Here is a 16,356-nt window from a genome sequence, read left to right as displayed (position 1 = left end):
ATAGATGGGACAGGACCAGGGTATAATTGTTAGGGTCAAAAAGTAAGTGATATTGTGCAAAAATTATTTTTTAATCAAAGACACAAAAGTTGATTATTTTTGTACATTCATACTAATGATGTCTGGCATAAGTAATTTGACATTTACTTATGATATTTCTGTACAAGCTGACAGTAATGATGTTGCGTATAAGGAATCTGAGACTCTACATGTTAACAGGAGAGACGGCTTATGCAGGAATGGGATAAACTTAAATATAAAGAGTGCAAGAATATTTGCTAATGATATCGAAGTAGTGTTAGGTGGGTCGGAAAATGGCTAGCTTAGGGGAACAAGGACTAATAGATTAGTCCTTGGCATCACCACTGGCAGAGGTGAAAGTGATTCTTGCACTGCTTCTATTGGAATGAGCAGCAGCCTGGAAAACAAGATGCAGGCTATTTCAGAGGCTGCTGGGAGTCACTGCAGTACAAGTAAACACATGGGTTGTGTTAGGGTAGCTAAGAATAGGAACAGGTGCATGTATACTTGCGTATACACCAATACTAGGAGTTTGGTTAATAAATTTGATGAATTTAAGGTATTGCTCAAAACATCAAAGGCAGATATTGTTGGGATATCAGAGAAATGGTGACACACAGATATAAGGAATGCAGAACTGGAATTTGGGGAGTACAATGTGTACAGAAAGGATAGACAGGATAGGAAGGGAGGAGGGGTTATGCTATTAGTTAAGAAACACATAAAATCCAAGGAAGTGAAGCCAGTCTACATCACTGGACAGTGCAGTGTCGAGTCAGTTTGGTGTGATAAGCATTGGAAGATCAAAACTGAGGGTAGGAGTGTGAATCTGATGAGTAAAATAAGAAAGTGTACTGGGAAATAGAGTTCGCCAGTAAATCAGAGAGTCATATAGAATGGGGGATTTTAATTTCCCGGATATTGACTGGAATTTGTGGATTATTGTTTTCTACATCAGCATATTCGGGAGGCAAGTAGAGGGGGTAACTCTTGATTTGATTATCAGTAGTGATTCTTCATGCATTAAGAATCTGCAGATAAAGGAACCACCAGGTGGCAGTGATCACAGTGTGCTGAAGTGGGATTTACTCAAAGAGGTAACTACCATCAGGAGTAAAGGGAAGGGTCTTTGCTTTCGTAAAGGTGACTAGGGTGGTCTGAGACAGTATTTAAATTCTATACAATGGGACCAACTGATGATGTTACCAACAGGAAATTCAAAATGGGAAGCATTCAAAGAGTTAACCTTGGAAGCTACTAGGCTTTACATACCAACTAAGAAATATTGTTCAAGGTTTAGGCCTAAATGGATGTCAGATGAACTAATGAGACATATGGCAAAGAATAAAAATGCATGGGATACATATAAATTAATGGGTGATATGGAAGCTTATGATAGATATAAGCTGGTCTGTAACCAAAGTCACAAAGGGGATTAGGCAGGCAAAGGCAGATTATGAGAAATCTTTGGCAAAGGATGGAAAGAACAGCAAAGAGTTCTTTACCTATAAGAACTCTAGAAGGAAACTCTAGAAGGAAAGAGATGAAAAAGATTGGTCCACTGGATATTGATGGTTTAACTGTTGATGAACCTTCTCAGGTGGCTAACAAATTAAATGAGTATTTTGCATCTGGAGTCATTTAGGGAGAGGAATGCCAAAGGAGTTATTTAGGGAGGGGAATGCCAGAGGTGAATTAAACTCTGGCAGTGAGCTAGATGATTTTGTAATAACTGAGAGGAAAGTGGAGGAGAAATTGTTGAAGATAAAAGAAAAAAGGAACCCGGGGTGAATAGGATCTATCCCGCTACATTAAAGGAGGCAGCAAAGGAAGTAAGCAAACCGTTAGCCTTAATTATGAGATCTTCTTTGGACTCAGGAGAGGTACCCATGAACTGGAAATGTTCCAATGTGACCCCAATCCACAAAGGAGGATTAAAGGGCCACACAAGTAATTATAGACCTGTTAGTTTAACTTCTGTTCCAGAAAAATTAATGGAGGCACTAATTAAAGAAGCACTGCATGATCATCTAGACAAGACTTCAGTTATAGCTGGATTGCATGGTTTTGTTAAGGGAAAGTCTTGCCTAACCAATCTGATTGGATACTATGATATGGTCACAAACGAACTGGATGCAGGGAATAACTATGATATTATATACTTGGATCTTAGAAAGGCTTTTGATACTGTTGCACATGGAAGACTGCTGCACAAATTGGAGCAGTGTGGCATTGGAGGCAAATTGCTGCTATGGATAAAGGGATGGTTGAGTGGGAGAAGACAAAGTGGTAATCAATGGTCACTGCTCATCGTGGGCTAATGTTATTAGTGGAGTCCCTCAGGGTTCAGTGTTGGGTCCATTGTTGTTTTCTGTATTTATAAATGATATTGATGATGGTATATCAGGCTTAATGTCCACGTTTGCAGACGATACAAAGGTTGGCAGGGTTGTTAAGGACACTGATGCTATGCTGCTGCAACAGGATCTGGAAGGGTTGAGCAGATGGGCTGAGAGGTGGCAAAGGAAGTTTAACATTGAGAAATGTAAAGTACTACATATGGGAAGCAGTAACCCTAGAGTAACGTATCAACTCTGTGATACTACAATGACAGTGATAGAGAACGAAAAGGACCTGGGGGTAATTGTGCAGGCAGATATAAAATTTTCTGAACAGTGCAGATGGTTTCCAAGAGTAGCTCATGATATCTTGTCAATGATATACAGGAATTTTTCTAGCAGGGATAAGGAGGTGATTATCCCCTTGTATAAGGGAATGGTCAGGCCACAACCTTGAGTAGTGTATACAGGTCTGGAGGCCTCATTTTAAGAAGGATGTAGAGCTGTGGAATGAGTACAGAGAAGGTCAACAAGATTAGTGAATGGGAACAAATGTTGCCCTTACGAAGAAAGGCTTAAGTTTTGCAAATTACCGTGTCTGGAGACTATGCACCTGCGAGGTGATCTGATTGAGGTGTATAAAGCCTTGAATGGTTTGAGCATGCTCAATGCAGAAAGGATTTTTCCTCTTGCTCAGAATAATCACCTGAGAGGGCATATATTCAGATTGAGGTAAGACAGATGTAGGATAGATGTGTGGAAGTTGATAGTCTCAGTAAATTGAAGGCTGGGCTGGACCGGTATTTGGAAAGAACGGAGGGGTGAAATGGGAGAGGTTTTTTTTTTTTTTTCTTCTCTTTTTTTCTTTTTGGTTGATGCTGCATAAGCTTGCTTTCTTGCATCATGTGCCTCTACTAATGCTAATGCTAATACTTAACAGCTACAAGGTGATGTTAAGAGAAAGCCACACGTTTGGAATGAATTTCAAAAAGTCTGTTATAATTTTTCCAAGGAATGTCAGGAGGAAGTTCACAAAAAGTTCGCCAATCAGTTCAGCCCTAAAAAGAAAGGTTGTGCAGGGTACAGGTAGAATATTTTTCTGACACTCTTAAGACAAAGCTAGATCATTTCGTAAACTACCAGTTTTGGGTGGAAAGACAGACTAATAATTTAATGACAGCCACAAGCAGAGGTGATTCTTGTATGTATCTCCGTGAACTGATTAATGTGCGATTACAGATGTAAAATATTTATTCAGTTTGACAGCAGCCTGTACAGACTGATCACTAGTTACACCATTAATATCGAATGGAGCAACACATTTCATCCCTTTCCTTCATGTTTGTATAAGCAAAGTATTCCATCCCACTTTTCTTTGTGTCATAGCCAAAAACGTCTTCTCATTTTTGCCTCAGCATGCCTAACCCCACAAATGTAACTTGATTATAGTTCAGTTGAACTGACTCCTATGCTCTAAACCATGAATTGTATCTCTTTTTTAAAAAGTAGCCTCTTGTTACTTCCCAGAGACTACTTGACTTTATAATATCATCAGTTAGTTGCACTGAAAAGAGTTTTAAAAAAGTTTGATATTAGAGAATGTCCTTCTGGGTTGCGATTAATGGATATTCTTCAGATTGGTGTAACATCAGTAGTGGGGTCCCTCAAGGATCGGTTCTTGAATCACTGTTGTTTCTCATTTTCATAAATGACATCGAAAAGGAATATGTGAGATGTTAAAATTTGCAGATGATGTAAAGATTGGCGGAGTCAGTAATCATTAGTGCCAAACAGCATTCCTTCAAGATGACTTGAAGACTTTGAAGATGGCCAGAGAAGTGGCAGCTATGTTTTAATGCTGCTAAATGCAAGGGGAATAGTAACTTGATGCTATTCCGCTTGCATTAATGCTTCTAAACACTTGGAGAATAGCAACCCACAAATAAATTATACACTTGGTGGGGTTGAATTAAAAACAGTGGAGGAGGAAAGGGATCTGGGAGTTACAATGTGGGCAGATATGAAGTTCTCAGGCAGCCAGGAAAACCCATTGTGCCCTATCAGTGATTTATCGAACTCTGCCCTGTAGAGATAACGAAGTCATAATCAGTACTGCAGTTGTAAAATTAGCAGAAAGTTATGAATGCAGAGTATACTGTGCTTATTAATCGAATTCCAGAGGGTACATGCGTACACACACACACACACACACACACACACACACACACACACACACACACACACACACACACACACATATATAAACAATAGGGATGAATATAAAAGTTATTAGCCAGTTATTAATGCCATCAAAACGTCCCTTTCAATGTATCTCTACACAAATAGTTAACTACATAATCATCATTGTATTATATATTTATATTTTATTACTAATTATATGTTTACTTCCAGGGTTTGGCCATGCATGCATGAATTGGCTATTTTATTTTTATAAGTTATTTTGGCCTTATGGCCTACTATGCATTTATATATACAGAGTGTCTCAAAAATACATGGCATAACTTCAGGAATGAGTTCCTCATATGCAGATAAAAATATTTTATATCAACATAGTTCTGGAAATGCTTGGTTCCAGAGTTATTAACCAGAATGTCTCATCTCCCATAGGTGATTTCCTTCATCACAAGGTACTGACAGAATCTGATGGTTTTTCCATTCCGACCATGTACTCAAATCAGGAGCAAGCGGATATGCACTTTATGTACGGTTTGGCGGACGGCAATGCTCTGGATGCTCATCATTTGTACCACGAAAGGTTCCCAGAACGAAGATATCCAGACAGGAAAACTTTTGAAAGTATCCATCGCCACCTTTGTGAACATGGGACCTTTAACCTCGTACTGCCAACAGAGGACAACCAAGATCTACGACCCCTGAAGTAGAGGAGGAGATTTTGGAGAGTGTTGCGAGAACACCAACTCTATCCTTACCATCTGTAATGGGTACAGGCCTTGTCACCAGCAGATTACCCTGCGCAAGTAATGTTCTGTCAGTGGTTCTTGCAGCAGTGTGGTACAACTCCTCACTTTCCTGCCTTAGTAATATTCACAGATGAAGCACAGTTCACACAAGACGGAATCCAAAACTTTTACAATCAGCATGTATGGGCTGAGGAAAACCCACATGCAATTCTTCCATCACATCACCAACAGAGGATCAGCCTCAACATCTGGGTAGGTGTTTTTGGTGATAAGTTATTTGGGCCCCATGTACTTCCAAACAAACTTACAGGGCAGGCGTATAGAAACTTCTGGAAAACAACATGCCTGATTTCTTGACACTCCACAATCCACTGATCGTTCGTCAACAAGCACACTTCATGCACAATGGTGCTCCTGCACATTTCAGCCACCTAGCCTGCAATTACCTGAATCAAAGGTTTCCTGGTCAGTGGATAGGTAGAGGTGGACCAACTGCCTGGCCTCCCACGCTCACTGATTTAAATCCACTTGATTTCTTCTTGTGGGGCCATTTAAAGTCATTGGTGTATTCAACTCCGGTAACTGATGCGGAAACGCTCTGCAATCGAATTGTGGCAGACTGTTGTTGTTTGGTTTTTAGGAGCATTAGCAACTAAGGCCATAATGCTCCGGGGATATGCGGTGGTCATTCCCAGACCTTTCCGCATCCTCCGTATTTTGTAGTGACGGGCCCGAACCACCGATCTAATCAAGAAGCATGTGCTACGCACTGCTGCTCCTGCCCACCTGGCTACGGAGGCGCCACTGGCAGGTTGTGAGATAATACAAAACATGCCAGGAATTTTGCATCGTCTTCGTAAGTCCATGAAATGTCGATGTTTGGCCTGTATTCAGGCAGAAGGTGGACATTTTGAACAATTACTATAAGGTGATGTGAAGAGTTAAGTGTCATACGCAGACCTTCAAAACTCAGAAACCAAGCATTTCCGGAACTATGTTGATATAAAATATTTTTATTGTCTACATATGAGGAACTCATTCCTGAAGTTGTGCCGTGTATTTTTGAGACACCTTGTGTGTGTATATATATTTTCTTTCTTATATTTCTCTTCCCTCCCTGCTTGATTTGAATTTAGTTTTAATTTTGCCTTTTCGCTCTTGTCTTGCCCTACTGCTGGCATTACTTTATTTTATTTTTATTTTAATCCTTATTCTAATTTATATGGTTATATTTCAAGCATCATGTAGAGGAATATGCTTTTTGCTGCCTCTGATGTATGCTGTACCCTCCTTTTTATTTTTTATTATGAAATATTCCGTTTTCCAACTATTTCAACATTATTTAAATATATGTATAATTATGTCACATGATAGTATTGGGCAAATTGCTAACGCTGCGCCTGTACTGCCATCAATAGTTCATTATTCGTTTATATAAACGGGTTAAGTTTACTTTGTCAGTAGTGTGGCTTTGCACTGGAGTGCTCATGTCTGTTCTATTTTTGATTTTCGCTGCATCAGGACCACCGTTGTTCAATTCCCTGCATGGGCGGTTCGATCTGGGGATTGGTGTGGCAGACTGATCTTACGATCGATTCTCCTTTGCGGTGATTTGTTTAGCTTTCGAAATGCAGCGATTCCCTGACCATTATTGGCCTTGTGGTCGTCTGTCGAGATGGGGCATAATGGTCAGTCTATTTTTGTTTTGTTTTATTGTAGTGGTTTAAATCTCTGTTTGGTGATATTTCACATAATTTGGACCTGGTGCCTGTCAAAGGGGGCACTGTTAAATTTCTATTTAATTGGCTTTAAAATTTCAAAGAATTATTATTCGTATATTTAGATTTTCTAAATTAATTTAGAGTTTCTGCTGCAATATTTTTACTCTTGTTACCCATCTCTTCCCTCCCTGATTGATTTGAATTTAGTTTTAATTTCGCCTTTTCGCTCTTGTCTTGCGTACTGCTGGCATTGCTTTATTTTATTTTTATTTTAATCCTTATTCTAATTTATATGGTTATATTTCAAGCATCATGTAGAGGAATATGCTTTTTGCTACCTCTGATGTATGCTGTACCCTTCTTTTTATTTTTTATTATGAAATATTCCGTTTTCCAACTATTTCAACATTATTTAAATATATGCAAATAATTATATATATAAAATTAAAGGCTGAATCAACAAGCCAATCAAATGTAGATAAGCTGAAAGGGAAAGAAGAAATATATGATTAATTAATACAAAAAATAGCGAGCATCAAACTGTGGGTGGCAGGATGGTAAATAAGGAGAAACAAAAAAAAAAAAAAGTTTATGCAAACTAAACAAAGTTGGTACATAGATCAGGCATTTCATCAGGGGACTACACCTGATCATGTACCAAACCACTGTGTTTCTATGCAAACTTATGTTAATGACAGAAAGATTAAAATTAATAGAGGAAAAAAAAAAAAAACAAAGATAGAACCTCCAAAAACATAAGTAAGGTAGTCCCAACTCAGTGTATGTAATTAAATTAAATTATAAATGAATAAAAAAAAAAAATTAATAAACAAAAAATTATAATAATAATAAATGCCTTGATTTCATGTACATAACTTTAGAATATATAATGTAACGTAAAGGCAGAGGGAAATGAAAAAGTAGTGAAAATAAAAGAGATGATAATTCTGAATCACCCAAAGGACGAAAAAATAGAGCTCAATGCATAAAAATGTTTTGAAAAAAAAAAAAAAAAAAAAGAAAGACGAAAAAGTGAATTTGGAGATCATAAATGTACTAATGTACTAAGTGTGACAGGCAGTGGTATAGAAATGGGAAATAATGCAGGGCAAGGGAAGGAAAAAGGTAATAAAGATAAAGGAGGCAAAAATAGCAAGTATCAGAAAAGTAAGAATGTCTTAATCGCGCTTGTATTACACAAATAGTTCAACAGACGGAAGAAAGAAGGATAGAAAGTAGAAAAATAAAGAGAAAAGAGTTTAAAGGATACTAGGCAAGCTAGGTGTGTGTAAATATCCAACCTCTTAGAGAGGGCCTTGGCTGAGAGAGAGAGAGTGTTAGTTGAAGCAGAGACTAATACCACTAGCCTGTGCTATATTTTAAAATGCCAAAAAATTCAGAATGCTAAAAAATAAAAATATATAAGGTAAAAATTATGAATAGAGAACAATTAAATACCTGTTATTCGTTAAGTTATGTTACATCAAGGCAGGCAAAAATGTATTACTACGAAAGAAAATATTTCATCAAGATAGGTAGGTATAAATGGAATATAAGCAGAAGAAGAGCTATAACAACTGTGAAGTTGCTCAGTAGAAAGCCGAGTTAAAAAAAAAAAAAGTACTAGTGCTCTCTATAGCTATTAAAATAGAACTGAGTGAGTTGAGCTATCGAAAGGAAATAAAAATGAATGTGAAACTAATATTGTGTATATTAAGGTTGACTGGAGAAAAATTCTGAAGAAATGTGAAAGAGCAACATGCCATAGACGATAACAAGAAAATAAAATACCGTTATGATAGTAAATGATTATTAATAGTAATAAAGAAAATAAACTTAGAGAGTGAAAAAACATAAATATCGTTCAGAGAGAAGTCATGTAATGCATTCACTTTCAAAGTAGTGGAACCACCACCATTAAAATATACATCTATACAAGTATCAGGTTAGCACTAATCAAAATGAGACATAATAAATCCAAATTTTTGTTTGATGAATAATGACATATTTTTTATATTATAATTGATAAAGTTAATAGGAATATCGTTATTGAATAATTTAGTACAAAGGCCATTTAAGGCATTAGTGGAAAGTGTTTGATTACTGCTTAAATTTGCAAGCCAAATAATCTGTGTACAGATGATGTTTTTATGAACTTTAATAGAAATATTAGAATTCCAATTAGTTAGATACATAACATTAAAATTAAATTTACTTCTTTTGTCAAATAATTCCAAATTATGATGAAGAGGGGGACTATTTAAAGTAATACTTAATTCAAGGAAGTTAGAATATTTATTACCATTGTTTTCTTTATTCAAGGTAAGTTCGATTGGGTATGTAGTTTTAGCAATATTTTCAAAATGAACATTCAAAACAAGGATGTTGTCAACATAGCAAAAAGCATAGAAATTATGGTTTGGGTTGTTATTAGTATATAAATCTTCATAATAATGCAGAAATAAATTAGAGACTATGCTTGAAATTTGTGAGCCCATGGACACTCCTACAGTTTGTCTATAAGTAAATTTACCATCATAAATGAAATTGTTGAGAATACATAGGTATTCCAAACAACCTCATCTACATGTAGAATGTTCTTATATTTAGAATATAATTGATTAAGTACAAAAATAATCACACGATGTGGCAAAAATAGGTTTGAAAAGTCATATGTTTCAATGCTGAAAATGTTAGTATTAGAATTAATGGTTTTGATGACATTATGATTATTATTGATGATCCAGGTAGATGGAATATTAATAGAGATAGTATTTAGCAATTTAAAAAATTGCTTACCTGGCAAATAACAGCCACTTTTTTTTAACACTTGTGATGAATCTGAAGCTGACAGGTTGCTTGTGGAACTTGGCTATCATATATAAAAATGGTAAAGTAGAATTTCAAATTTTAGTGTGCAACTTTTTATGTAGGGCCATAAGTTTTTAATGGTTGTGTTAATGCCAAGATAACAACATAGAAAAGTAGTGCTGCTACCAACTTCCTTTTTAAGAGTGGTATAATAGAACTGTTTGCAAAAAATAGCAAAGTTGTTAGAAACCTTATCCACTAGGGTGATGATAAAGTTCTGCTGTAAATCAAAAATGGGTTTTTTAAGATAAGAATACTTCATGTGCAGATTATTATAAACATTATAAGCCTCAGAAACTGTTGTTTACAATGTCTTAGTATACAACATTTATCCAATTTTGAAATGCTTCATGAAGTGTCATGCCCAGGCACGATAGGAGGGAGTATATGATGAGAGCCTTGTCGATCAATTCGGCCCTGGAGAGATTGTGCAAGGCTCAAGGGGTAGAATTTTTCTCATCGCCTGGTCTGTGCTTGTTAACAGGAGAGACTGCTTCTACAGGGATGGGATACACTTAAATAGAAAGGGTGCAAGAATATTTACTGATGCTATCGAGGCAAAGTTAGGTGGGTCGGAAATATTTCTGAATAATGTGCCAACATTGTTCAGAACAGAAGGAAGATTACGTTCTAGATTAAACTGTGCACACAAATATTCAGCATCTATGACAATATCATCCTGTTAGATCTATTTTTGGATTTTTTTCTAGCAGTGCACATTGTCTCAAATTTATTTGTTTGATTATATTGAGTTTCTTGCTACTTGAAATTTAACACCACATTCACACACAGCACACAAAGCAAGTAAACCTTTCCAGATTTTACAACAAATAGAAAATCCTGCAAATATGTCTTCTGAAATGTCACGTTGAATAAATAAGAAATATATAAATAAATTTTGTTTTAATGACTAACTGATCATTTTCTTTTACTGATCAGAAACATATCTAATTTAGTAAAAAAATATTTTTGAAATTAATAAAATGATCTGAAAGTTGCAAATTGCCTAAGTTGGTAGCTAATGCTTTATAGTTACATATTTTAAGTCTAATGGGAGATTCATAGCTGAAACACTGATGAATATTGAACCTAAAATTGCTATTCAATGGGAGAAAACTATTATGATTTTTAAGCAAATGATGCCAAGGAATTTTATCAAACCAGCTACGCACAAATTTAATGATGCAATATTCATTGCTGTAGGTGGTGATGTTATCTATTCTAAAAAGAGAGATATTCTGATTGATATGTTTAAGCTGGACATTCTTGAATTTAAAATTATTAATAAAAGAAGTTAAGGCCTTAAAGCACAGAGTTCAAAATTTTGAAAAGAAAAAGAGTAATATTGTGTACATCAAGAATAATGTCATCCCAAGAGCTTACAATATTGCTGACATTATGATGAATATGCCTGCAATGGCAGAATATTTTATTACCATGCTTGTATCTTTGGTATCATTGAGGAAATGACTAAGATGAAATAATTTGTAAATACAATGGTTAGTATTTAAACAACCATTACTTAAAAAGATTTTGTTAAAAAATTTGAATATATATATAAAATTTGGTTATTATATGGATATAAAGACTTATGTGCATACATATATAAATTTTCATAATAATCATGAAGGATATCATCATTAATTATAGCAATGATTTTAATTTTGATGTTGTTAAAACCACGGTGATGGAAGTGTAATAGTTCTAGATCTGCATCATAATTTCTGCCATTAATTCTAATATTGAGAGAGTTTGAAGTTTGGACAACATATTTAATATTGCATATGTTGCAAGTAAGCAAATATATGACATTATTAGTTTTACAGAAAGGGGTGGAGTCAGAATTAGAGTTGCCCTCAGAGTTATCCATCATGGGACCAGTAAGACATCATTTGTCTAAACATTTACGAAAAAATAAATTTTGGTTCAAAATACGTTTGTTCTAAGTGAATTCAGAATTAAAGTGGTTAGAGCTAAAGGTATGATTCTCCTGAATATTTGACACTACCTCCTCAGGAACAGGATGTAGAGCAACACATTTTCTAGATAAACTATAGGCAATGCAGTGTTGGTGTAAAATAAGATAAATTAAATAGGGCAAGTTGTGTTAGAGACAAAACCATCTGAAGGTATAACCAAAATAAATGAAAAAAGAAAAGTAAAAGTAAGGGTAGAAGCATATTTAAGAATAGCAACGTGCAAAGCTGCAGATAGCTAAAACTTAAATTATGTAGTATGCATGGAAATGTAAAGAAAAAGAAAAAACAGGAATTGCATCTGAATGCTAAAGCTGTGCATTCAGATGAAATTCCTGGGAATGTATGGATTTAAGTGTAATTGCTCAATAGTGATAAGATAAATTTCAGCTACTAAACCACCCAGGTTAATATTTTATGGTAGATACTTGGACAATATCCTTGTTATTTCACATGAAGATAATGTAAATAATCTTCTGGGTACTTTTAATAATATATACATGGGTATGCACCAGACACTCTCTGGATTTTTTTTAGTTAAATAATGTATACCTTCTGGTTTTTGAAAGACTTGAAAAAAACAAATATTTTTAAAATATTTACTGAAAATTAAAAAATAAATTTATTAGAATTTGATTCTTAGGCAATATTTATAGTTTTATTATTTTTAACATATATGCCATATATATATAAGTAAGTAAATATACAAAACACACACACACACTGCATACGTAACATTCAGAGTATACCATCTGCTAATTTTATGACTACAATACTGATTATGACCTCCCTATCTCTACAGAACAGAGTTCGATAAATCACTGATAGGACACAATGGGTTTTCCTGACTGCCTGTTCACACTGTTCAGAAAACTTCATATCTGCCCATATTGTAACTCCCAGATCCCTTTCCTCCTCCACTGTTTTTTAATTCAACCCCACCAAGTGTATAATTTATTTGTGGGTTGCTATTCTCCAAGTGTTTAGAAATATTAATGCAAGGGGAATAGCTTAAAGTTACTATTCCCCTTGCATTTAGCAGCATTAAAACATAGCTGCCACTTCTCTGACCATCTTTGAAGTCTTCAAGTCATACTGAAAGAGTGCTGCTTAGCACTAATGATTAATGACTCTGCCAATCTTCACATCATCTGCAAATTTTAACATCTCACCTGTTCCTTTGTCGATGTCATTTATGAAAATGAGAAACAACAGTGGTCCAAGAACCGATCATTGAGGGAACCCACTACTGATGTTACACCAATCTGAAGAATATCCATTAATCGCAACCCAGAAGGACATTCTCTAATATCAAACTTTTTTAAAAAACTCTTTTCAGTGCAACTAACTGATGATATTATAAAGTCAAGTAGTCTCTGGGAAGTAACAAGAGGCTACTTTTTAAAAAAGAGATACAATTCATGGTTTAGAGCATAGGAGTCAGTTCAACTGAACTATAATCAAGTTACATTTGTGGGGTTAGGCAAGCTAAGGCAAACAATGAGAAGAGGTTTTTGGCTATGACACAAAGAAAAGTGGGATGGAATACTTTGCTTATACAAACATGAAGGAAAGGGATGAAATGCGTTCGTCCATTCGATATTAATGGTGTAACTAGTGATCAGTCTGTACAGGCTGCTGTCAAACTGAATAAACATTTTACATTTGTAATCACACATTAATCAGCTTACGGAGATCAGGAAACCAGAAGGAAATCATACCGACTGGAAGTTAGTAACTTGATGATAATTGAAAGGATAGTGGAACAGAAATTGTCATACCTCTGAGTGAACAATGCACTTGGGGTATTCAAATAATAGTGAAAGCATTCTTGGATTTCAGTGACTGCCTACAGTAGGAGAATCTCAATAGGAGAATCCATCATATGTGCAAGGATTTCACAGTAGGTAATGAGATTGGTCAGGCACATGACCAATCTGATTAGCTACTATGAACATCAGAAAGGAAATGAATGCAAGTAATAATTTTGATATCACATAATTAGACTTCGGTAAAACCTTTGATACTATTCCAAATGGACAATTTTTGTTTAAACTGATGCAATGTAGCATTAGTGGCAAGTTAATAGTAGGGATGTTTAAGTGGTACGATACGGTCATTCATATTAATAGGGCTATGCAAACTAAATGCTGATGGTATCTTCACTTTTTTCTCAGATGATGAGCAACACAAGAGGGCATAAATTTACTTTTAAAAGGGATGGTTGCAGAAGAGATGTGCAGAAATAGCCATATGGAAGTTTTTTTTTTTTTAATGAAAACCCCAAACACGAGAAGTATTAGAACATGTAGTACTCAGTACCGTGCATGGGTTGGAAGTTGCAAAAACAAAAGGTATTTGTTGACATTGGACTTGAACTTCTGTAAATGTAATTTTCAGGAAATACGTAAGAAGGAAAGGTTGTTCCAGAAAACGGCAGCTGAACGAATAAACGAGGAAGATGAAAAGTTAGTTCTGTGAGTTTGAAGTTGGACAGTAAATGGATGTTGGCTGGTGGCGGCACATATTCAGACTGTTTTGAAAGAGAGAGCTGGAATTATACAGGCCAATTCAGAAGAACAGTGCCCATGGAAGTACCTATAGAAAGAGGCATGCAGCTCCACTCTTTGTCTATGAGACAAAGAGTGGAGAAACTCTATTAGAGATGAATCATTAATAAACCTCACTGCCCTCTTCTGAATGGAATCTAGAAGCCTGAGAGAGGTTTGAGAGCACTGCCCCAGATGTGAGAACATCTGGGGCAGTGCTCTCAAAGGGGGGAAGAGTGATATGACATTGTTCTTACTGATTTGTACATGGGAGGCATTAATTGTGTAACCCATCCATTCCATGTTGTATATTTATTACTGTACTGAACAATGCCTCAATATGGAAGTGCATTTTCTATGAGAAACTGACAATCTTGAAGGTTTACTTTTCGAGAACTTGAAAAGTAAATCCAAACAACTCCCAAAGAATTCGTCTGATGGACAAAAACAGCTCATCAATTAGTGGTTCGCAATAGTGTTCAAGGGAATTCGCATTAAAAATTCTGTAATGGCATCTGCTTATATTTACATAGGTATATTTTTGTAAACTACAAAATATAACTAATAATAAACAATAAAGTAGGATAAAATTAAATATAAAGTAAAGAATTCCCAACGAAAGAAACCACATCTCCGTTATAATTAGTTAACTACTGTACAGTATATCGTGTTTTAATAAATATGTTTTCATTTCTCCCATTATTATGTATAGTTACTTATTAATAAACCGGCCTCTGTAGCCAAGTGGTCAGGAGCTGGAGTGCAGTAGCACATGCTCTTTGAGTAGACTGGGGTTCAAGCCCTTGACTGCTAAATACGGTCGATCTGCCAACCCGCACTGGACCAGTGTGGCAGATTATGGTCCATTTCCTTCAGCATAAATTGTTGAGGAGGCTTCCATCCTGCAGTGGGTTGATAATGGCTGCAGTTTATCTTTTTATTATTTTTTTTAATTATTAATAATTTTTATTATTATGCAATATCACTTATAAAAATGTAGTATGGGAAATATTTTATAATAAAAATTCAGAACTATTAAATGATTTCAGATAACATGGGCTTAGTGGTTTGCAATAAAAATATTATGTTGAAAGGGAGTTTGCGAGGCAAAAAAGGTTGGGAACAACTGCATTAGATGAACTGTTTTGATCTGATGAAGAAGGTGAACAAATTCTTGAGTTTTAAAAAGTGAGCAACAACCTATACTTCTGTATAAAATATAATAAATTATAAATATACTGGTATAAGTCGATTTTAAAATTTTAGATTTTTTTTTTTTTTTTTTAAGTGCTTTAAAGATTTTTATGTATTTTCAATGATTTTAAATTCCAGAATAGATAGTAATTAATTGTGGCCTATCAACTGCTAAAACCAGGAAAAATTATGTGTAATATTTGCATCATACAGTGGACAAAATTTTTATGGAAACAATATTGTTTTTGTTGCCAAATTTTAGTAGTCCAGTTGGTTAGCACTAGCTAGAAGCAGAACTCCAAATACTTACCACCTCACGTTAATGGTGAAAATTCAAATAATGATGTTATACAAATTCTCTTTAAAATTAAACTAACACTAATAAGTTAACGAGCTATGCTTAATGCCATACTCACTTGTGGTTCTAATGGATCGTGCTTCCCAATTATGTACCATTCATTATTCGGTTTCTTGACAAAGGCTGACACAACTTTTCCTGTTCAAAAAAAAAAAAAAAAAAACACACTTCAAAATTTTCATAATAAACTAGTCATTATATGTAATTTTTCTAAAATAGTGCTTAAGGGAAAGAAATCCTCTCATTCAATTAGCAATAAAATTTTCAGAAACAAATTTAAAATAAAATACAGAATTTTTTTTAAATTAACGACCACTTCATAAGGTCACCAAACCCTTTAGTGATTAGCAGAACATGTATGGTTAAGGAAGTATGTATATAACAT

At 35.0% G+C, this 16,356-nt stretch overlaps 1 protein-coding gene across 3 annotated transcripts in view; it reads right to left on the bottom strand.

Moving 5' to 3' along the window:
• The window catches only part of Phm (Peptidylglycine-alpha-hydroxylating monooxygenase), a 271,952-nt gene that overhangs the window by 103,550 nt on the left and 152,046 nt on the right, over positions 1 to 16,356 (bottom strand). For all 3 annotated transcript variants that reach the window (XM_090389021.1, XM_090389029.1, XM_090389034.1), the window contains exon 8: positions 16,030 to 16,109. In XM_090389021.1, the coding sequence (XP_090245147.1) occupies positions 16,030 to 16,109 (80 nt within the window). The remainder of the gene's footprint in view (positions 1 to 16,029; positions 16,110 to 16,356) is intronic.

This window comes from Mastigoproctus giganteus, chromosome 2 (assembly GCF_048544385.1).
Source record: "Mastigoproctus giganteus isolate SK-2022 chromosome 2, ASM4854438v1, whole genome shotgun sequence".
Classification (NCBI taxonomy): Eukaryota; Metazoa; Arthropoda; class Arachnida; order Uropygi; family Thelyphonidae; genus Mastigoproctus; species Mastigoproctus giganteus.
This window is presented reverse-complemented; position numbering and strand designations above follow the sequence as displayed.